This window comes from Schistocerca gregaria, chromosome 5 (genome assembly GCF_023897955.1).
Source record: "Schistocerca gregaria isolate iqSchGreg1 chromosome 5, iqSchGreg1.2, whole genome shotgun sequence".
Lineage (NCBI taxonomy): Eukaryota > Metazoa > Arthropoda > Insecta > Orthoptera > Acrididae > Schistocerca > Schistocerca gregaria.
Window position 1 is genome coordinate 277189057 of NC_064924.1, and position 27479 is coordinate 277216535.

The 27479-nt window shown below is 38.1% G+C and overlaps 1 protein-coding gene across 2 annotated transcripts; it reads left to right on the forward strand.

Annotated features, from left to right (window-relative positions):
- The first annotated feature begins 1756 nt into the window (after positions 1–1756).
- On the forward strand, positions 1757–25756 carry LOC126272855 (tax1-binding protein 3 homolog). 2 transcript variants are annotated; one of them, XM_049976069.1, is made up of 4 exons: positions 1757–2012; positions 2169–2297; positions 17709–17770; positions 24982–25756. In XM_049976069.1, the coding sequence occupies exons 1-4, from the start codon at positions 1956–1958 to the stop codon at positions 25034–25036; spliced, it is 303 nt and encodes a 100-aa protein (XP_049832026.1). In that variant the 5' UTR covers positions 1757–1955; the 3' UTR covers positions 25037–25756. The 2 variants fall into 2 exon arrangements, with proteins under 2 accessions (XP_049832026.1, XP_049832025.1); XM_049976068.1 differs by having other exon boundaries at positions 1759–2012; positions 17693–17770.
- Positions 25757–27479: the final 1723 nt, after the last annotated feature.

The following is a 27479-nucleotide window of genomic DNA, read 5'->3' on the forward strand; positions in this document are numbered from 1 at the left end:
CTGCATAAGCAGATATTTAATAACATCCACGATTTATGTCATTCATGGGTGAAGGCGATGACAAAGCTTGTATCTGGTTGTTACGTGTGGCCGGGGACACAAAAAGATTGTCGTCAGTGGGCTCGCGCGTGCATCAATTGTCAACGCTGGATTCTGGCGCCACGCTGCAACTTACGACGCCAAGGCGATTCAGGCTGCAGACGACACGTATTCTAAGCTGCTAGCACGGTTCACTGCTCTCGCGAGGCCTCCAGGAGCCCCACAAAAGATACGTCATGATACAGTACACTACATTAATACGACGGCTGGCGCGCGAGCGTTCCATAACTTCTAAACGATGTGCTACGATATAAGTGTTACGTTGTAAATTTCACAGAACATTTCTGGGGAGTTCTACCCAAGTTTTCTATAACGTTCCATTGGTTGTTATTATTATGTAATCACTACCTGTGTTATGAGTTCTTTCCTGATTGATCTTCAGTAAAAACATGATAAACATAGAAGACTTACTTCTTCCACAATAAGAACCCAGTAGTCAGTCGCGAGCCGAACGCACAGTGGGAACGCGACACGCCTTTTGTCAGCTGAGCTGAACTTAGCTGAGCGAGCGGGCGGGCGAGTTCAGGCCTATCTTCGCGACGTACGCGCCGGGGCCTTTCATTCTCGTGGGCCTCGTTCGTCATTATTTTGTCGTCAATTTTGTGGGATTTCCCGGTATTTGCGACTCCATGTGTTTTATATTAAATTACTAGTCTCAACATCATCTACGTCGCTTCGGGGCTTTTTAAACGTTAATAAGATTCATACTGTATAAGAATTATCGTAGCTGCATTATATTTTAGTGTGTCTGGTACAGTATATTGTCATACAAATCATTACTTGCAGCTACATGAAAAATATTTCGTTAGATATTTCAGATCTCTGAATAAATATTGGCAAACAATTAAACATGAAGAGAGTGGTAGCTGGTTTTCTTGTGTCTCTATAGAAATTATGATTATGAAAATCTTAATTATTTTTGTTACCACTTTATCTTGATTTATAGTGTTTTTGTAGTACCGTACCCTCGTAACTATGACTGCATGTTTATGTAACATGTAAATAAGGCAAACATTTTAAATGAGGTGTAAACTGTTAGTCTGATTGAAAATATGTGGGACAACTAAGGGTGAAATAGCCTTCAATAAAGACCGAGAAACAGATGGCAAAAAATACAAAGAATTGTTTATTAATATTAAAGATGCTTGTGGCTTCTCGAGGCATGTCTGACAGTAAGCCCACTATCATATGGTTTATCATATAAATAAATGTGTTATTCTGAAACCTGTTTTAAATACACCTTCACCTGCCAACGGATTTTATAAACTGCATCCCCTTGGAAAGAGCACCAGTGTAATGAAAGTTCACAGCCAATTCACGTGATGCATTTACTTTGGCACAAATCGTAAGTTCTCGCCTTGTGTGCTTGACAACAATATACAGTTACTAACATTTTAAAGAAAAATCATTAAGTATTGCTACAGAAACGAAATTTAGTGTTTTTAGGCCCCAAATTACGCTTGTAAGTCAATTTTTCTTCATGTATACAGTATCTCTAGACGGCTTTGTAGAAATGAAGCGCACTTGTATTTTCCGGTAGCAGAACGACAGCAGAATTTCTCTTTTTTTTTCCCTTATGGCCTGGTTTTATAACTTGTCTGTACGTGAGCGTATGAGCGCTTAAACGAGGTTCTTCCGATGATTCATCGGTTTCGTTTATGGAGAAGCGCGTATGACATACACTGTTGTGTTATCTTTGTCAGATGGGCGTTGTACTGCTGTGAAGTAGCTGTGAATTGTGTGTGTTAACACTGTGTGCTTGTTTTCGTGGTTGGTGGTTAGATTTTTGCTGAGGGCAGCGTTGAGGAAATTTAACACAGTCTTCTTTACAGAGTTGTTTTAAATCAGGCTATGCAATGTGCGCCAAAATGGCATTTCAGCATGAGGCGGGAACTGCTATGGAATGCCTTAGTGTATGTCAGCTGCGTGTTCTGGAATATTAAATGCTGCTAGCATTTTATGTCGTAGATTGAAAATTATTTATGTAGCAGATGTTTACGACACTGTGAAATTGTTGCATCGGGAGCCGTCTTCTAACGTGTCGTGATCTTCCTACTAATATTTTTCAGATTCCCATAACGTTGCATAAGGAACCTGGAATAGACAGTGAAGGTCGGGAAGTATTAAAATGCGGTTTCAAGATTGGTGGAGGCATAGACCAAGACTACAGGAAAAGCCCGCAAGGATACACGGATTATGTACGTGATTGTTACGTATCTAGCAACTTACTTTAACATGAATGTGAAACAACGTTCCGTTGGCTGGTTTCCGAAATATTTTTCTTGTTTACTGATGCTTCTGTTGTTCTAACAGTTTACGTAGAATGCTGCGGGTTTTTGTAAAAGTGTTCAGGTGGAAATATGTGATTACCTAACACTCAGTTTCATTATGCAAGTAACCTTTTACTGTGTTTTAGCTGTTGTTTAAGATGGATATATTATACTTTTTTGGTGGTGCCTGTTATGAATCACACTTAAATCTCTTATGTATGTTAATTGTGTAATGAATATGATATTCTTACTTACATTCTCTATCTACATTATATTTGGCTCACTTTTGTGACCTCTTATAGAATTGTGTGTGGAGTAATTAAGAATATTTTTAAAGATAATTCTTCTAAATGAAGCAATAACATTGTGGGATACGTCAAAATTTAAAGGAGGACTTTTCACCTAATTGCAGTCTCACTAAAATTGTTTCTTCACAGTGTGAAGTGAAGTGGCCTCATTGTTAAACTTCTGCAGACAGTTTGTTAGAAAAAGTTTGGAAGGTACCATAATTAACTCCGTCTCTGACACATAGTTAATTTTGTGATGTTTCCTCACCAGAAAAATGAATATGTATACAATAACCATAATTATCATATCATTCAAGTGCTTATCTAATTAGTCTGCTCCAGTGACCATAGTTCCTGCTCGTTTCCTATCATTTTCATAGGGCCTAATCCAGACGCAACAATTGCTAGCATTAAAGACACATTAGTTGCATTGCATGCACAGAGTTTGAACTCCCACCCTTCTGTATTGACATATTTTTTTTTAAGACTTCCCAAAACAGTTGTAAGTGATTGCCAGGGGACTTCCACGAATTTGATCTCAGCTGATTTCCCTCCCCACCCCTGTCCAAGCAGTTATTCTCTAATGGTGTAGGGAAGAGACATTAAAATCTTATAACAATCATGTTAGTTGCTGGTGTTACAGAGAACCATGACTGTAATCAGATAAATATTAAACTTAATGATAGAAGATATACAGCAGCTATTTGCTACAACTGAGTAGCGGTGTGGTTTGTTATCTACTATGTTATATGTCGCTAGCATAAGCACAAGTAGTGCTTAGCACTATAGTGATAATTTGCTAGCAGTGTTCTGTGTAGAGTGTATATTTAATTGATTTTCTTTTCAATTAATCATTGTCATCTTCCTTTCAAGGATTAGGCTGTTGCCTGTTCCGATTTATTTATTATTAATATTAATGTCACTCTTGGCTGTAGTGCACTTACTCCTCTTCGAATGCTTGCAGCTGTTATTAGTTCGTTTCCATTGGTCGCACCCAATAAAGTGATAGTACACAGTAACCAATGAGAACTGCTGGATTTCAGGTATTACAACTCAGTGATAAATTCAGTTGGGAAGGGCATACCACAGAATTGCTGAAGTGCTAAACAAGTCATTATTTGCAGTGTGAATGATTACAGATGTAGGAGATATAAATATAAAAATCCTTGCCCACTTTGCTTACTTCCATTCTATTATGTCATATAGGATCATATTCTGGGGTCATTCATCAAACCAAGCTAACAAAAAGTCTGTAATAAGACTCATTTGTGGCGTAAATTCAAGAACATTATGTACAAATGTGTTCAAGGAACTTAGTATTGTGACCACTGCTTCTCAGTTTATTTATTCCTTAAAGAACTTTTTAGCAAGTATTACGTCTCCATTTCCAACCAATAGTTCAAAACACAGTATCAATATTAGGAACAAGAACAACTACATAAAGATGTACACTCAGTTATCTTCATCCAAAAACGTGTCCAATATTCAGGAACAGACATTGCCAGTAAATTGCGAGCAACTGTTAAAAACTTGGGTTGAGATAAAGCACAGTTTAAACAGAGTTTGAAAGACTTTGTGATAGCCAAGTCCTTCTACTCTATAGACTAATATCATAACAGGGACTATTAGACCAGCTTAAGTAAAAATGACTGTTATATTTCAGTTCTGACAGCACTTGGTGCCATCCGCTGTGGCTGAGCGGTTCTAGACGCTTCAGTCTGGAACCGTGCTGCTGCTATGGTTGCAGGTTCGAATCCTGCCTTGGGCATGGTTGTGTGTGATGTCTTAGGTTAGTTAGGTTTAAGTAGTTCTAAGTCTAGGGGACTGATGACCTCAGATGTTAAGTCCCATAGTGCTTAGAGCCATTTGAACAATTCGAAGCACTTGGTCACAACAGTCAAGATTAGATATTTTGTATATGATAAATTTATTAAAACTGCCTAAGTATGTTTCATTCTAACAGTGTATTAATGCTGTAAATATTAGCAGTTCCAGTTTATCATAACATATTCACATATTTTGACACTCTCTTGACAATTGATCAGGGTCATGAGTTTTATATTCAAATGTTTTATGTTTATTAATTTATACTATCTGCCTTGTTCCACACCTGCAAGAGTTATCTCTTTTTGGGACTATGGAATGACAAAATTCCAGCTAACTTTACATTTGAAACATAGGGAATTACGAATGAGCATTCTGACTGGCTACCGACAGCCAATCCACAGTCTATTGTGTTGACTTTGCATCATTCATTGCACCAATAGTTTCAAACTCAGCAGACAACAAACAAGCTGGCTACACCATAAGTACATTTTTGCTAAAGTCTAGATTGGGGCCAGCAGCAGTAATAGCAGTGTTTCTTTACTGCTTGTATGTTGGCAGCAAGTCAATTTTGCATAGGCAGTGGGATGATACAATCACATAACCAATGGGATGGAATAGAGATGCAATAAATTTCTAGTGCCAGAATAGAAACTGTTCTCTCCTTCACTGCTATTAGAAAGATTTTTCTCTGAATATGTCATGGATTGTTTAGGTTGACATAATATCACAACTTCAATTAAATCAGTCATCGTGGTTGTCAAAATATTTATTTATATGTGCTCACTTCTTCGGAAAGTATTAGGATTTTAAAGGTTGTGATATATCATTTAGAATGTTGTGACTGTATTGCTTTGAAACACACCATCTGTCAGCTGCTGTCTCGTTGGCTGTGTTGACCCATCAGCTGGACACACTCTCTTTCCTTTGCACCATACCTTACAGTGAGTGCTGACACCATTGCTACATGAAACATGTAGGCCTAGTATGCCACTGGTTCTGATATATAGGCTTTTACCATGCACTTTTACCTGACTCCCCAACATCACTGAACGTTCACTTCTTTGATGGGATCTGCTGAACTCCTAAAAATCTCACATAAATGGCACACAGTATTCATGTTTGAATTAAACAAGGTGGCATAGTGGTAAGACACTAGACTCCTATTTGCAAGGATGGTGCTTCAAACTTCTGTCCAGCCATCCAGATATGTGTGTTTCAGGGTTTTCTCAAGTTTCTTAGGACAGATTTCAGCATGGTTTCTTTGAAAAGATCATGATCTGTTTCCTCCCCCATCCTTTCCTAATCTGAGTTTGTGCTCCCACCTCTAATGCCAGTGTTGTTCGGTGGACATTAAACCTTAGTCTTTCATAGTGGACATTGTTTTCATATTATATTACAGTATTGACAGCTAATCAGCATATGGTCAGTATGACCTATTACTCTTTTTTTATTTATTTATTTTTTTTTTATTTCTGTACAGGTTTGTATACCTCTGTTGCGGATTCGAAGGTTGCTTTCTTAAATGCTGTTCATATTATGATTTTCCAAACTAAGCAAGATGTATAACTTCTTCATTCCTCACTGTCTTGCTCATTGTCATGTGGCCAATGACCTTTGGACAGTATTTAATAATTTGGGGAACCCTTACACTTGGGTTTTGAAATAAAAGGACCAAAGATTCAGTGGTATAGAAATATTGTCAATATGAAGATAATTGGATGTGATCTTTCATAGTGTATCTGGAAAAATTTTAGTCCAAATGCCATGGCCTTGTGTCCTTAACTTTACTCGTGAATCAGATTTACACACACCTCCCAAAGGACATTAAGTGCTGAAACATTTGTGTTTGGAATATTTACATTATTCCACAGTTTCTGTAACATTTAATATCTTGGAATTGCACAGCACAAGGACCTACAGCATTCTTTTCACCTACAGGGCAACTTCCTTTATGTATATTTTTGCCTTCTCTGCGCAACCTTTCAGTTTTTTGTAAACATATATTTATCCAGTAACACATTGGTAATTTTCAGATTTACAGTGGACATTGAAAAATGGCTACATCTGTGTGATAAGCTTTCATTCACTGTGTTTTTAGATGCTGAAAAGAAGCAGAATCTTCAGCGATCTGGAATAAGTAACTAAGTAAACATAAATAAAAGAAAAACTAGTCTTAGAAAATAAGTTTGGGCAATGAGTTAATAATAAAACTATTATTACATTGCATAATTCTACATGAGATCAGTAGCAGGAAAGTCACTAATTCAGAAAAAAGGCTGCTGTTTCAAAAATAAATAGCTACCATTTATCTTCAACTAGTAGCTCAATATGTACTGATTTATACATTGCCTGTGGATTATTCTGCACATTTGTAGCAGTTTAGGGTATGTATGGAGCTATACTGACGTGATATGTGTATGAGCTTTTGAGGAATGAGTCAGCTGTAGCAGTGTTCAGGTCCAATTGTATAAGCATTCCTCCTGTTACTATCTTGTTATCAGTACTCTGCAATGAAGTAGAACATGTTGTAGTGTTCGCCATTTCTGGAATTGTTGTACAAGCTTATTCAAAAAGGAAAATTGGATTTCAAAAATATATTTCTCACAGGCTACAAAAGGGTGTAAGCACAATTCCAGTGTTCCTACATAGTGAAAGTTCAAATGAATATACAGTCAATTATGAGCACTATGTGTCACATAGCCTTTTGTGGGCAAGTGCTCTACCAACTGAGCTATCCAAGCACGACTCAAACCCCGTGCTCACAGCTTTACTTTTGTCAGTACTTCGTATCCTACCTTCCGAACTTCACAGAAGCTCTCCTGCGAGCCTTGCAGAACTAGCATTCCTGGAAGAAACGAGAGCACTTGTCCGTGAAAGGCAAAGGTCCCAAGCTCGAGTCTCAGTCCGGCACACAGTTTTACTCTGCCAGGAAGTTTCATATCAATGCACACTCCACTGCAGAATGAAAATCTCATTCTGGATTCAAAAAGATATACATAGCTCATTTCTTGCCACACACGAGTCAGCTTGTCTCTTGTCATCGAATTCATAACTTTAACAATTCAATGTCGCAGATCTAGAAGAGTTGCTGGCATAACTAGGAAAAAACACAGGAGGGTAAGGTCAGATGAGGTGGGACGTCACAGATTGAAAAATGATTTGTACATCCTTTTCCAATGCAATGTCCGGAATATCGTGATTCAGTAATGTGAGACATGGGTCTTGGAAGAAGATGAACTTTCATGAACCATTTTGAAGTTGGGGAAATAAACCAGTTTTCTAACATGTCTAGATGTGAGGCTCCAATGGCAATATTATCAATAAAATAAGAGTGATCCATAATTATTTTTTTAAGAGGTGGTACCAAAGGTGTTAACCTTCAGCAAGTCTCTTTTGTGTCGAAACTGCAATAGAATTTTCATTCACTCAAAACTGAATGAATTTTCATTCACTCAGAATGGAGCATTATGGTGATTAATTGTACCAGGAAGATGAAAACTGGATTCATACAAAAAATTCATCATTCAGAAAAACTATCCTCTCCCATGTGCTCTAGAATGCCAGTGCAAAATTCATAACTATATAGTTGTTAGGATGCAGTGGCTGCAATGGCTGCAGTTTGTATGGTTTGTGATGAAGGTCGTGTTTTAGATATTTCCATACTTTTTGTTAACATATTTTAAATTTATTGCTTGCTCGTGTTGGGGATTTTATAGGTATCTTTCATAAGTTGCATGATTACACACAACAATTTCATCCAATGTCTGTGGACATCCTGTGCTTTTCTGCTTGCAGTGCAACCATCTTCTATGAACTTCTGATGGCACTCATAAATTAGACCAAGATGAGGCACTTATTTGTATGATTTTTGCAAGTTGAGTGTTGCACATGAACATTAGCTTCTAATGTTGCTAATTGCAACACATGAAACAGTTCTGTCTAGGAGTATTTTAGTTGTGTTTGTATCTTTTGTGGTTTGTTGGAAGTAAATCCACTGAATCTGCTTCTTTTTTCTGAATAATCCTGTACTTGCATTAGATTATTTTCTTTTCTCCATATACCCAAATGTTGACATTATTGTGGAAAAGAAAGAAGGGATAATGGAAAGAACAGAATCAGTACCAAACAGTGCCTCAATCCCTCTTATCAAGTTCGATTCCATACAGAATGGATGTGCTTAGCGACTGTGTTTATTAAAATTGAGAAAATGTACAGAATCAGGGACTAATAACCTGTTTACTGCAGATCTATATTTCAATCATAATGTGGCTATCATCAGTGCTAAAAGAGCAGGGGGCTATTTGTATAAACAAGTAATAATGATGATTTGACTTGCATCCTGACTGCATCTTTTTCCCGACTTACTTTGTTGGGCAGTTTCCCAGCTGACACCATAGTTTGTTCATAGTATGTTGATTCTGGCTTCACCTGCATTCTTTCATTATTTTACACCACATATTTAGATAAACTTGCATTTGGTCCCAAGGCTTACAAAATTTTTCACGGATTCAGAGAACGTTGCTCTCAGTACTCAGCTTGGTAGCCAGTCTATGTGAGGTGTTGTCTGGTACTCCAACAGTGGTGGCCCCCTGAATAAGCCACCTCATCGTGAATGCTGAGGAGAAGGTTCTGGCCCATATGGGAGCACTGGCTGTCATGTATTGTGCCCTTTGCTCTGGCTGGGTTCTGTCTGTGGATAGAGACCTAGTTTGGAGTAGGCGGCATCATGAAACGACCAAAGTTAAGCTAGTGACCACAAGGACCTGGCAATCTCGTTAGACACATCACAGTTTAGTGCCAATAGATAATGACTCAAGGAATTTTCCCTCCTTCACTATGACATGGGTGGGGGAAAAAATCAAGCTACTTGCAGACAGTTATTCTCCGAAGTTTCTGGTTTGCACCCAGATGCAGGTTTCTCTACAAAGCCAGTGCTGTATGCGGAGGATATTGAATATGTATTGGCAAACTGTCTTCCATTTGCAAATTTCAAAGTGGTTACATTTTAATTAGACAGAAAATCTTACCAGGTATCAGTAAACAGTGTCTTGTAAACAACATGGTGATGTATTAGTCGGTTACAATATAATTGCACCTGGGAGTGAAGGCACTTTGTTCAGCTGATCATTACTTTTTATTGTGACATTTCATGATGACACTCTAAATCACTTGACAGGGTGTGCAGAACTGTTTTGAAATCATTCACAGTGCAATGCATTTTTGGTAGTCACCACTGTATGTGTTTACTATAACATCATCACGCCGGGGGCCAAGTGCAATAATATTGTAGTGGGGTAGTACCTTTCACTATCATGCCCAATAAGAATGTTTCAACGTGGTATGATTAATTTTTCAATGGGATATAATGCTGCAGATAGATGAAGAAATACAAGAACACTTGGAGAGGCGAGGGATCCCCATTGAATGTCATGTACATTGAGGCCTGCAGTATAACAGAGCTGGACACCAGCAAATTCATCCTTGTTTTTCAGGGGTATTTGCTTTTAAAAAAAGGTCAGAATCATGTGTTACCACTGCAGTGTGAAACTGTTTTTCCCTACCTCTGATGCGATGTTTTAAACACCAGTACTTTTTGCATATTTCTTCTCGGTACACTTAGAACTCCACTGAGACCATTTTCCATGACTTCATTTCTCCAATGTGAAAATGCTAGTCATGCATTTCCATCATCATACCTTGGTCATCGTGACTCAGAACTCTTATTCAGTGCTGGTACATTATTACATAGTCCTGATTTTTGCGGCTCATATTAAAAAAGGTCAAATGGCTGTCCCATATAAGTCAATTAAAGACTAGCTGCTTGTGGTGAAAGCTTAATTCACTCTACCTCCTTGCCCACACTTGCTGGGGTGCAGAATGCCATGCTCTCCTCCATATTTAAGGGCCCTGATATTATTCCAATTCGACTATGGTTCCCGGGTTTAATGGCTCAGTGCATTTTTAGCTTTGATATTATTGGATCCAGTCCATCATTATAGAGTAAGTCTGGCCAATGATGCCATTCAGATTAGTCCTGAAGATAGTCTCCTTCCTGAAGCAGGGGTATTCCCTCTTCAGTTCCAATGGTCTCAACTCTTGCTCACTGATACAGTCAGCATCCAACAGTTTCCGGACCAATCTGTTTCAAGGACCTAAAGTTTCAGCCAACCCCATGACTATTTGCCATTTGTTTCTCTCAGGTCTTCAAGATTATCAGAGCGTAAAATTATGAATGGGGTGTAGTATGCTTTTACATCTCTCACTGGTCAGGAACAAGCTTTGTTTGTTGTGTTTTTATGGCAGAGCAGATAGCCATTAAAAGAGACATATTGTTTATTAAACTGATCTTTCGTTAGTGCAGTTTAATTTATGATAACTCAATGAGCTTTCTCCAAGTTATTGATCAGATCTACTCCGTCTTCAAATAAATTCTGCCTCATGTTCAGGATTACTGCTGTATGACACTTCTCATTTGTTTTTTCGTGAAAGGAATTCACTGTCCTATGCTGCCTCTGCATTGGTCATACCAAATTAACCCATAGTTTTATTTAAGGAGCCTTACATACAGTGCCTCACACCTTAGTGGAATGCTCCCTTTGTCTGGCTCTCCATGATAAACATGATCTTCCGGATTCTTTGCCTCTAATATTGGTGGACATCTCACAGATAGTTGAAATGGTTCCCCAATTTCTCTGTGAAAGTCGTTTTTATTCTCAGGTATAATGTTTTAAACTACTTTCGAGGTGAGACCAGGGTGATTATGGAGTCTCGTGCCACATGCTTTGTCTGTGGGACACTCGTCCCTACGTTCCTTGTCAGCTGTGTTGATCTTCCTTGTTTTCTTTTGTTCTAGTTGCTCTTAAATGTGATATCCCATTTTTTCTCATGTCTTATTCTCCGTTTTAAGGGAAGTCCATTGAATAGTGAGTGCAACACTCCTTTTTAATACCCTTAATCTGGTTGGTAGGGATTCGGATTCTTTGCCACTAATATTGGTGGACAAGTCTGATATGAGCCTGTGAGACCACTTGTCAGTTCTGAACTAAAAAATAAAATAAAAATTTAACAGTGGTTACTCTCCTTATTAACACTGGCAAATACACTACTTATTGCAGAAAGACACTCCCTACATACTTACATTCTTTACAGAGATAGTGTCCCCTTATTCCTTCCTGCACTGCGCTTGTGGTGCAGGGCATTCTTTTGGTCCACTCCACCTTTTCTTACACAAATATAGAGTGTCATTATCTATTGCCATATAAAGTCTCTGTCTACATTTCATTTTACAAAACCTACTCCTTTTGGCATCTAGAACTCATTTCTTCATCTTTAGCTTGCACATCCACTATGGCTGCTCAAGAGCATTCTGCCAGGTGTTGCGGTACAGTAAGCTCGAATATAGATACACCATCTTCACTATTTTGGATTGCTTCACCCTTCCTGCATTTTATGTGATGTCAGTAACATTCAGGCTTTTTCATATCCCTAGGAATGCACAGCCGAAAATATATATTTATTTAACCATGCATCCAGGGTACAGTGGCAGGATTAAAATTTGGCATTGTCAATACTTAAACTTTGATATCACATACTTTTTTAATGTTAAACTTATTCATAGAGCTGGTTCCCAGTGGTTGAGAGGTTAGGTCTTTTATTTTTAGTGCTTCTCTATCAAATAATTAGAATTCCACAGACCCATAATCCTTTTACTAGTACTTAATCACAGTAAATCCCAAATATATTAAGCAGTCGCACTAAAATCGCTCATGAGAATATTTCTAACTGACGCTTCACATGTGGTTGTACCAAATCAGAGATTGTATAGCCACTACAAATCTTCAGCAATGGCTGACAGAACTGAACATCGATTACATCTCTTAATTTAACTCGTTAGTATTAAATCCCAATGTGTGTCTCTAAACTTGATTTTGTCAAAGGCAGTTTGCTTCTTAGGCCACTATTATAAGAATTTTGAGGTTTTATAGTTGTATTTATATGATTTAACATGCAGTAATGCTTTAGCACCTATAAAGGATTAATTCAGTGCCAAACTTAAAATTTGTGTCTGTCCATACCTGTCTATGTTCTGTTTAATATTTAAATTTCGTGCAGCAGGAAAAAGAAATTTGCTTACATTATGCAGGACAGACATTCATCACAATGCTATTCTTCTCCTGCAGCTCTAAACAAATAACTACATAAATATGCATGCTGTCCTCAGAAGTAAATAAATACCAAGAACTAGAATGGCGTAATGCTGTTATTCAACCTTTAACATATGGTAATTGTAGGTTCCCCAGCCCTCTGACTAGGAACATGAGGCATACCACATCCTGAATGATTTACAGTGCTCTCAACATGACACAACATATCCGCCATTGGATTTGGCCAATGGACACATTTCAGGTCTTCACTTCCTGCTAAGCTGTCTAACATTTCTCCACTCATCTATAGAGTGTAGAATGTGTGACACAATAAGGGCCTTTTTCTTCAATAGTCATAACATTTAGCCATTTGTTGCTTTACTGTTTCAAATTGCTGTTCTGCAAAATCTTGCATTTTCATTATTTAATTATTTACCTTATGAAATTGTTCATCAACCTCCTTTTGTACTAGAGCACATTCTTTACCCATGTGACCCCGGTTAATGTTTTTATTGCAGTTTATTTCTTTTTTCTCTTGTCAAGATTCCCTAAGTGTGTTTCTCAACTTGTTTTTGACAAAGATAATTCTTAGGTCACTAATACAAGAATTTTGAGGTTTTATAGTTGACATTCCATTCTTTAAATACTGTTATTCAAATCCTTCGATCGTTCTGGTAACTACTGACACGCACTAGCCAAATCAGTATCACAAGGTTCTAATTTGACGTCTACTTCTGAAGCACTCAAAGCTATTATGATTCCTCTAGCGCGCGCTTGCACACACACACACACACTATATATATATATATATATATATATATATATATATATATATATATATATATATATATATATATATATATATATATATGTTCAACTACAGCTCGCCGAAGGTTGAAAACAGCATTTGTTGCCTTGAGTGAGAAGTTGATTCATTAGATGAGGCGGACCTCATTGTCGGTGACTAGTCACCTTCGACTGCGGCCAACACTGGATTATCAGCATTGCTGACACAACTGTATGCAGTTGTCTGCAGATGCATTGAAGCTGTGCCAAGGAGATGATAACAGCTTACTGCCAACTCACATGTTGTTTTTCCCACCCTTGGACTTATTTAGCTCCTTTAATAGAGTTGCTGTTGAGGGATTCAGCAATTTCCCTTCAACATATTTAGCTTTTGTAGAATTTGTTCATTTGCAGTCACCAATAAGTTTACATGCTCCCACAAATCCAAGTTCTTGCCTCCTTTGCTGGGGATGACGACATTGTGTTCCAACGAAACTTTTCTTCTTTGGTCCTTTATTTGTGTTTTAATCAAACTTTTTATAAAAAAAGTCCAGTTTCAGAGGGCACCAGAATGTAATGGAATGTGCCTACCATTGTTCAGGCATCATAAAGGAGGTGGACTGTGGAGGCTACAGCTTTTTGTGGTCACCTTTACTTAGCTCTGTTAACTATTTGACTGGACCAAGTTGTTCTATCTTGAGGCAGCAGACTGTTCTCGAAGATGCTGTGTCCATGCCAGATGGAAATCTCAAACACCAATCACTACAAAATAAATTCATGCGCTGCTTCTTTATTGCACATGTATTTTAGCTCCGTTTTACATTCCATGTTAGATTCTACTGCAGCATAGCTTTAACAAAGCTCACAGCATGTATATGCCTTTGTCATTTGGCTCTGTCTGTTTTGTATGAGCCTTCCTTGACAAGTGATGTCATGACCATTCTTGCATGGGAAGGTTCTGTAGTCCGCAGCGAATCTCCTAGGTGGGATGGCACATTCTCATGGAATAACTTTCCCAATGAACAGGTGTCTCCACATGCAGGAAATCCAGGTGCCCATCGCCTCTTCCTTGCAGATATGCTGCATCCACTTTCACTCTCATGACACACACAAAAGAAACAAAAATTTTGCGCACATTATGTGGCCCAAAGTAAACACTTGGTCATGACTATCCTTTGTCTGTTAGAGAGATGGAGGGAATAACGCATCACTGTCCCCAAAGTGATATGCTACCCCTCAAGCCAGAAACATTTGCTCTGTGTATAGAGATAATGTCATTTGACAGCATGATATGAAAATGGTTTTCTCATTTATATATAAGTGATACTTCACATTCAGGAAGACTTTATGGGTTTGATAAAGATCATTTAAATGCATTAATCAAGAATGATCCACATTAGTGTACTCGAGAAGTGGCAAATGTGATGAACTGTGATCATTCCACCATCGTGCAACATTTGCATGAAATGAGGAAGGTTAAAAAAATCAGGAGTATGGGTACTGCATGCTTTAAACCAAAGTCACAGAAATCAGTGGGTGTCCACATGTACATCTGTGCTTGCTTGTCATCAATTGGCTCATAAACAACACTGACCATTCTTATCCTCTATCGTTACTGGTGACAAGAAATTATGTCTTAACGCTAAAAGAAGGAAAATAATGGAATGCCTGAGTCCAAACAAAGCAGCTGCTCCATGTACAGAGAGCTATTCTCGTCAACAAAAGATCATGTTATGCATCTGGTGGAACAGTGATGTTACAGTGTACAACAAATTGCTTCCCTGAGTTTTAACCAGCACTACTGCCATTTATTGTCAACAACTGAGACGCCATGCAGACACAATCCAAGAACAACCAGGAACACAGTGTGAAGTGATGCTATTCCATGGTAACACCTGCCCATACTCTATCAGACAACCTTCAAGGAACTTTCTTTCCGGATGAAAATGCACTCTGAGCATTACTCAACAAGTTCTTAGCCGGAAAACTGTGTGATTTCTACGGTTGGGGAATTGCGAAGTTACCACAACATTGGCAGGCTGTTGTAAATAGTGAAGGACAATCTGTTATTGATGACTTAAAGCCTTTGTTGTGTGTGTCTGTTGTATTTATTAAATTTGTGACAAATACTACAAACTGATGCAGATACTATGTATAAACTTATGTGCCAACCCAATAGATCTCAGTTTCCCTTTTGACATGAGCACCAATTTTCCCCAAAAATGTCTGTGATAAATGTCTCTTTCAGATTAAAACTATCACAAATGCCATAATGAAAGAATTATTTATTTTTTGCAATAATGATTAAAATGGTAAAACATGGGAATAATCAAGCAATTAACTTTCTGATATCACTTGTTTCTGATAGTTTGGCATTGTGAATACTGTACATTAATCAACATTAAAAATAACCAAAAATATTAGAGTGTGTCATTTTCCCCTGTGTGGTGAGTTAATATTGATGAGTATCTTTCTTCAGTATGTTAATATACACTGGTGTCCAAAATTAAAGCAACAAACCACTATTGCCCAGTCCTATGTCTAATTCACGATATAATCATTTCCATATGATTGTGTTCTGTACAGAAGATGGTATTCCGGTCAACAGACAACCATGCCAATGATGATGTCAGGGCACCTATCAAATGGGTCAGTGTTTACCAAATAATCCCACAGCCACAATCACAGTGTACACTGTCATAGATGTTACAGTAAGGCATAGAGAAGCCACCTACCAGACTCTCTGCGGTGGAGGAAGAATGGAAGGAGGACAGTCACAAGCTGATGTGCTCCAATGGCATAATGTGAATCATTCTGTTGTTTCTCGGATGAGGTGACAGTTTACAGCGAAACTGTATCCTGAAGATCAGTGCAGGGCCGACCACATGCAGTATCAGAGAGGATCGTTATTCGGTTGTAAGGACACGGCAGTACTGCCTTGGTACTGCATGGCAAATGGTATCTGACCTCGCAGCACCCACTGGATGTGTTGTATTGAAGCAGATGGTGTACAGGAAGCTTCAATGGAGTGGCCCTTTACTGTCGGAGACCTGCTGTATGTGTACCTCTGATGCATCTGCACAGAAGGCAACGTCTAATGGAGTCGTCAACATGCCTCATGGACAGTCTAACAGTGGGTCAATGTTATTTTCACATATGAGTCCCGATTAGATCTGGTAAGTGATTCTCAACGGATTCGCATCTGGAGGAACATGGAAAATGAGTTCAGGACTCAAAACATTATGGAAAAAGACCGATATCAAGGAGTATCCCTAATTGTGTGGGCAAGGATTATGTTGACCACTTGAACAGCTCTTCGTGAAACTACGGGTGAATGAGCAAGGTTTAACTCGTGTCAGGTATCATGATGAGATCTTCGGACCTTGTGCAGTTGTTGCGAGATGCTGTGGGCCTAGACTTCGTACTGCTGGACAATAATGCTTGACCTCATAGGGCACAGGTTGTTCATGTTTTCATGGAAATGGAAGATATTGCATTTATGACATGACTCGCTTGCTCTCCCAATTTGAATGCTATAGAGCATGTCTGGGATGTGTTAGGGAGGCAGGTTGCATCACATCAGCATCCACCAACCACTCTTCAGCTTGCGAGCGGCTCTGCAGGACGAATGGGCGCTATTGCCTCAATGTGAGTGATGACTTCATTCACAGCATATCCTGACGTTGTTAGACCTGTATTGCTGTCAGAGGTGGTCACACCCCATACTAAGCATGGGTTATCGGAATGTGTGTGCAAATCTTTTCAGTTGGAAAAAACGAAGAAAATTTTTGTCTTCCGTTACGCACGTTGCAGTTGTTTACATTCTGTATTCTGTACACTGTTTCTACTATGCTATACCTGTTTATAATGTTTTGTGGCAGAACAAATGCAGCCTTGCAAAATATCCACTTGCCTTGCAAAATATCCACTTGCCTTGCAAAATATCCACTTGTTGCTTTAATTTTAAACACCAGCGTATAGTTAAGTGTTTATTCTGTTGACATGGGTATGGTAAATCTTCACAAAATTGTTGAAACTAACTTTTCCCCTCACATTAATATTTTAGAAATTAAGCTTTCAGTGTGTATTACTTCTCATAACAGAAGTGAAGAAGGTTGTTTCACATTATTTACTTTATTTGCAATGGATGATGAAAATACCGAAAGATCACTGTATGTTGTGTTGCTGTTTATTCTGTCTGTAATTAACATTTAAACCCATTAAAACAGCTCATATATATAAATTCAAGACTCTTAATTTAAATAATTTTTACTTTTAGGGCATATATGTTACAGAAGTACATGAAGGGAGTCCTGCAGCTAAATCAGGCCTTCGGATGCATGACAAAATATTGCAGGTAATGAATGGAACATATTTTTGTTCAGCATTTAAGATGTTGTAAGTAGAAATATAAGAAATGAGTTCTTTGCAAGTCTTTTTGGACTATTTTATTAAGCATTTTTAATATTTTACAGTTGTCATATCTTGCTATGCAAGTAAGAATGGAATTAGCCTCTGTTAACTTGCTATAGATGTTTTGATTTGGTACCTAATGATAAATAAATAGCACTCAAAGTGGAGGAGTAGGCACTATGTGCCCCATCAGCCCCATCACATCAACACCTCTGCCTGTGCATCTTCTTAAAAGTGTGAGTGTTATTGCACCCACCATATTCATCTGGCTTGGGTCCATGTGACTTCTACCTATTCGCAAAGACAAACGAAAACATTCATTGGCAGCATTTTTCATCCGATGAAGAGGCTATCACAGCGTACAGCGACTTCCCTAAATAAGTTCAGACTGAGACATTTTTGACGTTGTTTCAGAGAGATAGTATTTTGAAAATTTGTAACAGTTATATTGTAAATATTTTTTCTGAATTTCTGATCAGAAAATGTGACCCACAAACATTTAACAATCAATAATGCACAGAACAAAATTTTCATACAATGGCTATCCAGAAAGTAGATTATGTTTTGGTATTAAAACTAAGTAGGACAAAAATGTTATATTCACTTTGAAGTGCCACTTGAATACTGTTTTTCAGTGTAGTCGCCACACAAATTTACGCACATATGATAGCAATGAGCAAGCTATGAAATTCCATTGCCATAAAATTCTGCCATTTGAGACTTCAAACAGTTAGTCACAACCTCATATCTTGCACAAAATTTGTGGTAGTCTAGCTTCTGTGCAACACTTTAATGCAGCAATCTTCGTGAAATTTGTGGAAAACTGAATGAAAACTCCATCATTTTGAATTGGCAGTTTTCTTGAATCTTTCATAAATTTGTACAAGCAGTTCATCACTCTTCATCATGAACATTAGTCAGCCACTTTTAAACCAAATGCGCCATTGGCGCATTCCACATTCAGTGATTATGTTGTTTGTGTACACTTCACACAGTTGGATAAAATTCAATCGGTTTATGTTTTTTGTGAACAGCAACCTTGTTACTGACGACATTGCACAGCTTGCCGGGTTTTCAGTTGTGGCACACATTTAAAACTTTTATTGTGAAATAACGAGAAACGACATGAACCTCATGCTGGTGTAGCTGGATGCTGACGAAGTACAAACATTCAAACAACAGTATGACCTTGCTGTCCCTGCCCATTGTCCTACAGACAAAAACATAATGTACTTTCTGGTTATCCTTTGTAATTTAGAGAAAGATGGTATACATGACTTCTCACACTTAGGTTACTTAAAGACTAGGAGACAGGTTCCCTTTGGGTTAGGCCACTCTGTCTGTCATTTCAAGATCTGTTCAGTTCGACATTATTTATTAAAATGTCTTAATCTTTGTGTAGGCTATAGTGACAGGCCATAGGATTTGTAAATAATGTCTGTTTCATCTTTATTGAACTGTGCTAAAAACAATATTGGATGAATTTACTGTAATAACATAATATTGCTTCTTTACAACTATTTAACTATTTGTTGATATTAATGAGTACCTAACCATTTATTCTCTAATACTCTCACATACTATTTAGTAAATCGAGTGTCTTACCCTTTTGAGGTCCTGTGTATTGTATCTATGTATTCTGTCTCTTCCTTGAATAGCCTGAATGGATGCAGTCTTTAGGAAATAGCAAGTGAGCTGGTAATTTTCTTCCATTATATTTGCTGCTCAAGTTAACACCAATGAGTTAAGCACTTACCATTGAACAGTTTGGTTAAGTTGCTGTTGTTGGTGTGTGTGTGTGGGGGGGGGGGCATACTAACACTCATCTTGCTCTAAGTGTGTGGTGGTGGGTGGAGGGGTCATAACAACACTCATCTTGCTCCATACCATAGCTGTACCAGCTCAGAAACAGTGTTAACATAAGGAGCATTTTTTTGTAAGTCAGTCAATGATCAGTTTTTCAAAATTCAGATTTTTGTAGTTACAAATCAAACATGTTGTCATGCATCACCTGTCAAAACATTGTGGTCAAAATCTGATATTCCCTGCTGCTGTAGGATGTTGAAAACTAAGTCTTTGCAAAACTCGATATTTGCTCCCAGTCAATTAAAGCAAAAGTTGATAAACACTAACTCTTTTGCTTCTGCGAGTCCTGTGGGGAAAATAACAGTATAGGACATCATTGTCAATAATAATGTGTAATGTACGAGTGTTATCTGGGGGTGGGTTGGGATGACCCCATAAACTATAGGCAAGCACTTGCTGTTAAAAAGAACAGTGGAAATTAGTGTTATACACAACAACATTAACTCCTAATTATTGCTCAGTTCGAGCCCACTTAGCAGGGAAAAGCTTTCAGCAAAAGAGTAGTCTGTTAAACTATAAAATGTAGGTTAATACAGGTGACTGAATAAATGGCATATATGTAACTGAATGTTTAGTTGGTAGGAAGTCCAGATCAAGAGCGAAAGCATCAAAGATGTCCAACAAGAACAAGAGAATGGCAGCTGATGCCTGTTCCCATGGACTGACATACATAGCAGTGAACCCAAAACTCGTAGGGAGTCATCAAACTAACCAATCTACATGAGACTGAAAGAGAGAGAAATTTAGAGAATATGGTTGTAACTTAGCTATCCTTTGTTCCAAACATTGAAAGAGGAGAGTTATAATATATAGGGGACAAATTGGAATTAATTTTTGTACACACTGTATTTTTTCTGGTGCAGGATAGTACAAGAATTTACTAGTGTGTACATCTTATGAATTTTTCCTGTCTTGTGATGAATGAAATAATTACAATTCTAGTATGAAATGATATAAACTGTGGGAAGATCAAAGACAACATGGTGAACCCAGAAAGAGCGTAGGCCTAACCCTGGAGTGGCAGAAGAATAAGAAGAAATATGAGACATTCATCCACATTTCTCAAGCTGGGAATACCAGTCCCACTTCATTTCTTCTAAATTTTGTGGATGATACAGAGATACTCCTTTTCTCTCTCCAGTATTGCAACATCCTCTGTTTATGAAATTTTCTCGGTACTCTTCACATCATCTCTTGTCAGTTTCTGCATGGATTGTAACCAAATCTTAGAGTTGTAACTTGAGTTATTTTTCATTTATATCCATAAGTGTTTCTGGAAACCTAGCAAAACTGTCAGTTAGTGTTTATGTTGTTTTTGATGAGTGCAGTTACTTTAGAAAGTACTATAGTTGACTTACCCCCCCATGAACCATGGACCTTGCCATTGGTGGGGAAGCTTGCGTGTCTCAGCGATACAGATAGCTGTACCGTAGGTGCAACCACAACGGAGGGATACCTGTTGAGAGGCCAGACAAACGTGTGGTTCCTGAAGAGGGGCAGCAGCCTTTTCAGTAGTTGCAGGGGCAACAGTCTTGACGATTGATTGATCTGGCCTTGTAACACTAACCAAAACGGCCTTGCTGTGCTGATTCTGCAAACGGCTGAAAGCAAAGGGAAACTACAGCCATAATTTTTCCTGAAGGCATGCAGCTTTACTGTGTGGTTAATGATGATGGCATCCTCTTGGGTAAAATATTCCGGAGGTAAAATAGTCCCCCATTCAGATCTCCGGGCGGGAACTACTCAAGAGGACATCATTATCAAGAGAAAGAAAACTGGCGTTCTGCAGATCGGAGCGTGGAATGTCAGATCCTATAATCGGGCAGGTAGGTTAGAAAATTTAAAAAAGGAAATGGATAGGTTAAAGTTAGATATAGTGGGAATTAGTGAAGTTCCGTGGCAGGAGGAACAAGACTTTTGGTCAGGTGAATACAAGGTTATAAATACAAAATCAAATAAGGGTAATGCAGGAGTAGGTTTAATAATGAATAAAAAAATAGGAGCACGGGTAAGCTACTACAAACAGCATAGTGAACGCATTATTGTGGCCAAGATAGACACGAAGACCACACCTACCACAGTAGTACAAGTTTATATGCCAACTAACTCTGCAGATGAAAAAATTGATGAAATGTATGATGAGATAAAAGAAATTATTCAGATAGTGAAGGGTGACGAAAATTTAATAGTCATGGGTGACTGGAATTCGGTAGTAGGAAAAGGGAGAGAAGGAAACATACTAGGTGGATATGGATTGGGGCTAAGAAATGAAAGAGGAAGCCGCCTGGTAGAATTTTGCACACAGTACAACTTGATCATAGCTAACACTTGGTTTAAGAATCATGAAAGAAGGTTGTATACATGGAAGAACCTTGGAGATACTAAGAGGTATCAGATAGATTATATAATGGTAAGACAGAGATTTAGGAACAAGGTTTTAAACTGTAAGACATTTCCAGGGGCAGATGTGGACTCTGACCACAATCTATTGGTTACGACATGTAGATTAAAACTTAAGAAACTGCAAAAAGGTGGGAATTTAAGGAGATGGGACCTGGATAAACTGAAAGAACCAGAGGTTGAACAGAGTTTCAGAGAGAGCATAAGGGAACAATTGAGAGGAATGGGGGAAAGAAATACAGTGGAAGAAGAATGGGTAGCTTTGAGGGATGAAGTAGTGAAGGCAGCAGAGGATCAAGTAAGTAAAAAGACGAGGGCTAGTAGAAATCCTTGGGTAACAGAAGAAATATTGAATTTAATTGATGAAAGGAGAAAATATAAAAATGCAGTAAATGAAGCAGGCAAAAAGGAATACAAACGTCTCACAAATGAGATCGACAGGAAGTGCAAAATGGCTAAGCAGGGATGACTAGAGGACAAATGTAAGGATGTAGAGGCTTATCTCACTAGCAGTAAGATAGATACTGCCTACAGGAAAATTAAAGAGACCTTTGGAGATAAGAGAACCACTTGTATGAACATCAAGAGCTCAGATGGAAACCCAGTTCTAAGCAAAGAAGGGAAAGCATTAAGGTGGAAGGAGTATATAGAGGGTCTATACAAGGGCGATGTACTTGAGGACACTATTATGAAAATGGAAGATGATGTAGATGAAGATGAAATAGAAGATACGATACTGCGTGAAGAGTTTGACAGAGCACTGAAAGACCTGAGTCGAAACAAGGCCCCCGGAGTAGACAACATTCCATTGGAACTACTGACGGCCTGGGGAGAGCCAGTCCTGACAAAACTCTACCATATGGTGAGCAAGTTGTATGAAACAAGCAAAATACCCTCAGACTTCAAGAAGAATATAATAATTCCAATCCCAAAGAAAGCAGGTGTTGACAGATGTTAAAATTACCGAGCAATCAGTTTAATAAGTCTTAGCTGCAAAATACTAATGCAAATTCTTTACAGACGAATGGAAAAACTGGTAGAAGCCGACATCGGGGAAGATCAGTTTGGATTCCGTAGAAATGTTGGAACACGTGAGGCAATACTGACTCTACTACTTATCTTAGAAGAAAGATTAAGGAAAAAGGAAAGGCAAACCTACGTTTCTAGCATTTGTAGAGTTAGAGAAAGCTTTTGACAATGTTGACTGGAATACTCTCTTTCAAATTCTGAAGGTGGCAGGGGTAAATTACCGGGAGCGAAAGGCTATTTACAATTTGTACGGAAAGCAGATGGCAGTTACAAGAGTCAAAGGGTATGAAAGGGAAGCAGTGGTTAGGAAGGGAGTGAGACAAGGTTGTAGCCTATTCCCGATGTTATTCAATCTGTATATTGCGCAAGCAATAAAGGAAACAAAAGAAAAGTTTGGAGTAGGTATTAAAATCCATGGAGAAGAAATAAAAACTTTGAGGTTCGCTGATGACATTGTGATTCCGTCAGAGACAGCAAGGGACTTGGAAGAGCAGTTGAACAGAATGAACAGTGTCTTGAAAGGAGGGTATGAGATGAACATCAACAAAAGCAAAACGAGGATAATGGAATGTAGTCGAATTAAGTTGGGTGATGCCGAGGGAATTATATTAGGAAATGAGACACTTAAAGTAGTGAAGGAGTTTTGCTATATGGAGAGCAAAATAACTAATGATGGTCAAAGTAGAGAGGATGTAAAATGTAGACTGGCAATGGCAAGGAAAGTATTTCTGAAGAAGAAAAATTTGTTAACATCGAGTATAGATTTAAATGTCAGGAAGTTGTTTCTGAAAGTATTTGTATGGAGTGTAACCACGTATGGAAGTGATACGTGGACTATAAATAGTTTAGACAAGAAGAGAATAGAAGCTTTTGAAATGTGGTGCTACAGAAGAATGCTGAAGATTAGATGGGTAGATCACATAACTAATGAGGAGGTATTGAATAGAATTGGGGAGAAGAGGAGCTTGTGGCACAACTTGACAAGAAGAAGGGATCGGTTGGTAGGACATGTTCTGAGGCATCGAGGGATCACCAATTTAGTATTGAAGGGCAGCGTGGAGGATAAAAATCGTAGAGGGAAAGCAAGAGATGAATACACTAAGCAGATTCAGGATGTAGGCTGCAGTAGGTACTGGGAGATGAAGAAGCTTGCACAGGATAGAGTAGCATGGAGAGCTGCATCAAATCAGTCTCAGGACTGAAGACAACAACATCAACAACAACATAGTTGAGTTGGTTAAGTTGATCCCTGACAGTTGCAGAGGACTGGGCATGGCAGCTTTGCAGGCCTACCTCAGCCAATAATAGAATGCAATTTTTGTAATGCTAACACCTCAGTGTTGTCACAGTTATATAGATGGCTACTGCTTTTGCCCGTAACCATTAGTTCCCTGCAGCTGAAACTGGCAGCAGTGCTACGAACTCTCTGGAAACATTTTATGCAATCTTGACTGTAGAAAATTCATTTTAGTCATCATTCCTTTGTTCATATGTCATTTAATTTGTGGTTTTTTAACATCTCATTGATAACAGTGATGGCATATATGTTTTTTCTGCGTCTGTAGATTAAAGTGTACAAGATATAAGTGGGGAAAAAAAACCAAACATAAGTTACTTGCTGTGATCCCAAAGTTGGTTGTTTGGACCTCAGTTAAATCCTTTTATAACTTTTGTTCTGGAATGCTTGACACCTGTTTTCAGTTAAATGTCCAGTGCTTTGCCCTTTTGTTGAATACCCACACGCCTGTCATATTTGCAAAAGTATTTTGTGCTCTTCAGCAAGTCATTGACCGACACACCAGAATATCTGTGTAAGTTAAGAATATTAATAATAATTAATGTTCATTGTGTCTTTTCCAGTGCAATGGGTATGACTTCACAATGGCTACTCATAAGAAAGCTGTGGATTACATAAAGAAACATCCAGTACTGAATTTACTGGTTGCAAGGAAAGGTGTAACATCTACTTGATTGAACTACTTCAGCAGACTGTTCAAGCCAGTTGGAACATAGTTATCATTTTGTGTACCTGCTTTCACTATGTCGATGCTCTTAATTTATTGTGTCTGTAACTTGATTGACTCATAAGAGGCTGGTTAACTTATGACTGTGTCACAGTATACCAAATATTTTATGATTTTTGTTTTGCAATGTGCCAAGCTATTAACATTGGAATTCAACATTCCATATAACTCTTTAAAAGTAAAGGCGCTTGGAAGAAGTATCAGTATTCCAGTAAAATAGGTTATTAGGAAAATATTTACTATTACATTCAATAGTTTGATCTTATTTTGATGGACTTTGCTTGTAGCACACAAATTTGATATCATATTGAAAGTAATCTAAGTGAAAGGTGACAACTTCCTAACAACATTCTGTATTCAAAAACACAATGTACTTACTGTGGTTGCTTTGGTAGTTGTGTGTGTGGTGGTTTCGGGTAAATGTTTTATGTTGTACAGAATGAATTTCATCTCATGTTTGGAGTGTAAAGTATTTATCATACTGTACGAAGACTAAGGAATAATGAATATCTGATTACCTTATAAAAGAAGAAAATATTTTGTAATGTTGTGTTCATAGCTTTCATATTATTATACATTATTTGTTCAAATATAGAGTATGTGTTATCTTACAGTGTTCTGAGTCTTTATCACTTCTGGAAATCTGAGTAGCCCTTAGTGAGAATTCCTAAGGACTTTCACCTTTGAAGTTCACTCCACCTTTTCTCTCTCTCTCTCTCTCTCTCTCTCTCTCTCTCTCTCTCTCTCTCTCTCTCTCTTTTTTTTTTTTTTTTTTTTTTTTTTTTTTTTTAGAAAAGAAAAGTTATGTCGACCCCAGGCTAATACTGTGCAACGCAGCCTCTAGTGTTCATTATGGTGTGAATTTGGTGAGGCAGGGAGGCCCCAAGTTTCTTCAGGTATGCTACATCCGTCAGAAACCACTCATTGGTGATAAGATCCTGTGGCACTACCAAATTTGAGAGCTATGGCAGGTGAAATAGTGAGATAGTTGAAGTGTGATATGGCACCTGAGTGATTGTAAAACCCGGAAAATATGCCTGCAACATTGTGAACATGGCTATAGCCCGTTGGCAGATGGGTGTTTTGACAGCATACTCAGCATCATGATGAAGGAAAAAAGGCAACACACTTTCACTGGAAATACTGAAATAAGCATCCTGGTATTTGTTTTGTGTAATAAGAGTGGACCTAAGTCATGATACGAAAAACAAGTGCAAAAGATCACAGAACCACATTGGCCCAGTTCTTTAACCTATTTCACTCTGCAGCTTAAACACTTAACTGGACAGTTGGTGTAAAGTGGTCTTCTGAAATGAAGCAGTCAGCTGTTGTCCAGTTTCTGTATTATTAGGTTCACTGCAGAAGTACAGTTTTATATGCCACTGTGAGAAATGGTCGTTTGTGAGATACTGGACTCCATTGCATGCAGTTGTCTTTGCAGTGTTCACTTAGAAACTGGTTGAGACGAATTAACATTCACTGGCAACAGCAATTACTTTTGGTATTGAAACATATTGTCATCGATAAGGTATAACCCTTGTCTCAGCCTCCAGTCTCTGTTTGATTATGATCTTTTTACTTCCACCATTCTTATGCTGTTAGATGGTACACCAATTCTTGCAGGTATGTTTGGCAGTCTACTTTGATAAACCAAGAAACTGGGCAACTTCATTCTATGGCATGACCAAACAACACACATTGAAATCCCTCTTTAATATTTTTCAAGGAACTTTAAAAAAAATGGTGTAAAATGTGAAAGCTATTTTTTAAGCAAATACTTTATAAAACATCAACAACCCAGTTTATTAATTGTACTGGCCTTCAGTTGGGAACCAATAGTCTTGCATGAATTTGATTATATGAACAAATTTAAAGTTTTTTTCACAAAAGAATCAGAGTTGTCGTCTGTTTTAACTCATTACAGTTTTCACGGTACAATGGAAAGCGTTGCTGATCTGCAGCAGAAATGTATTTCTTTATTGTCTTCACTGCTGCATTTAGAGCTGCAGTACAAGTCACTCCATTGTTGTCCTAATTATCACCACTGTCACTTCCTGCACTGTCACCTTTTTTCTGCATATGAGAATTAACCAAATCTTCAACTAAAACACTTTCAATAGTCACACCATTGTTATTAACATTAAGGAAATCTTGCACTGTATGTACATTTTCTTCATCTGTTTAAAAAACTCAGCTTTCCTGAAGCAGTTGGAGATGGATTCCTTAACCTTCATCTTTGTGTTTGCTAAGTAAAGCACAAAATCTGCGCAATGATTCTTCTATGGTGTGTTTTAAAGGCATAGATAATCTTCAGATCCAAGGGCTGCAACTTGC

What these genes read in the sequence shown, in the direction of transcription:
- LOC126272855 (XM_049976068.1), top strand. Translation starts at nt 1,956, where the DNA reads ATGTGCGCCAAAATGGCATTTCAGCATGAGGCGGGAACTGCTATGGAA. An exon ending in CTGCTATGGAATGCCTTAGT is followed by an intron (nt 2,013 to 2,168) that starts GTATGTCAGCTG and finishes AATATTTTTCAG; the next exon opens with ATTCCCATAACGTTGCATAA. An exon ending in TGCATGACAAAATATTGCAG is followed by an intron (nt 17,771 to 24,981) that starts GTAATGAATGGA and finishes TGTCTTTTCCAG; the next exon opens with TGCAATGGGTATGACTTCAC.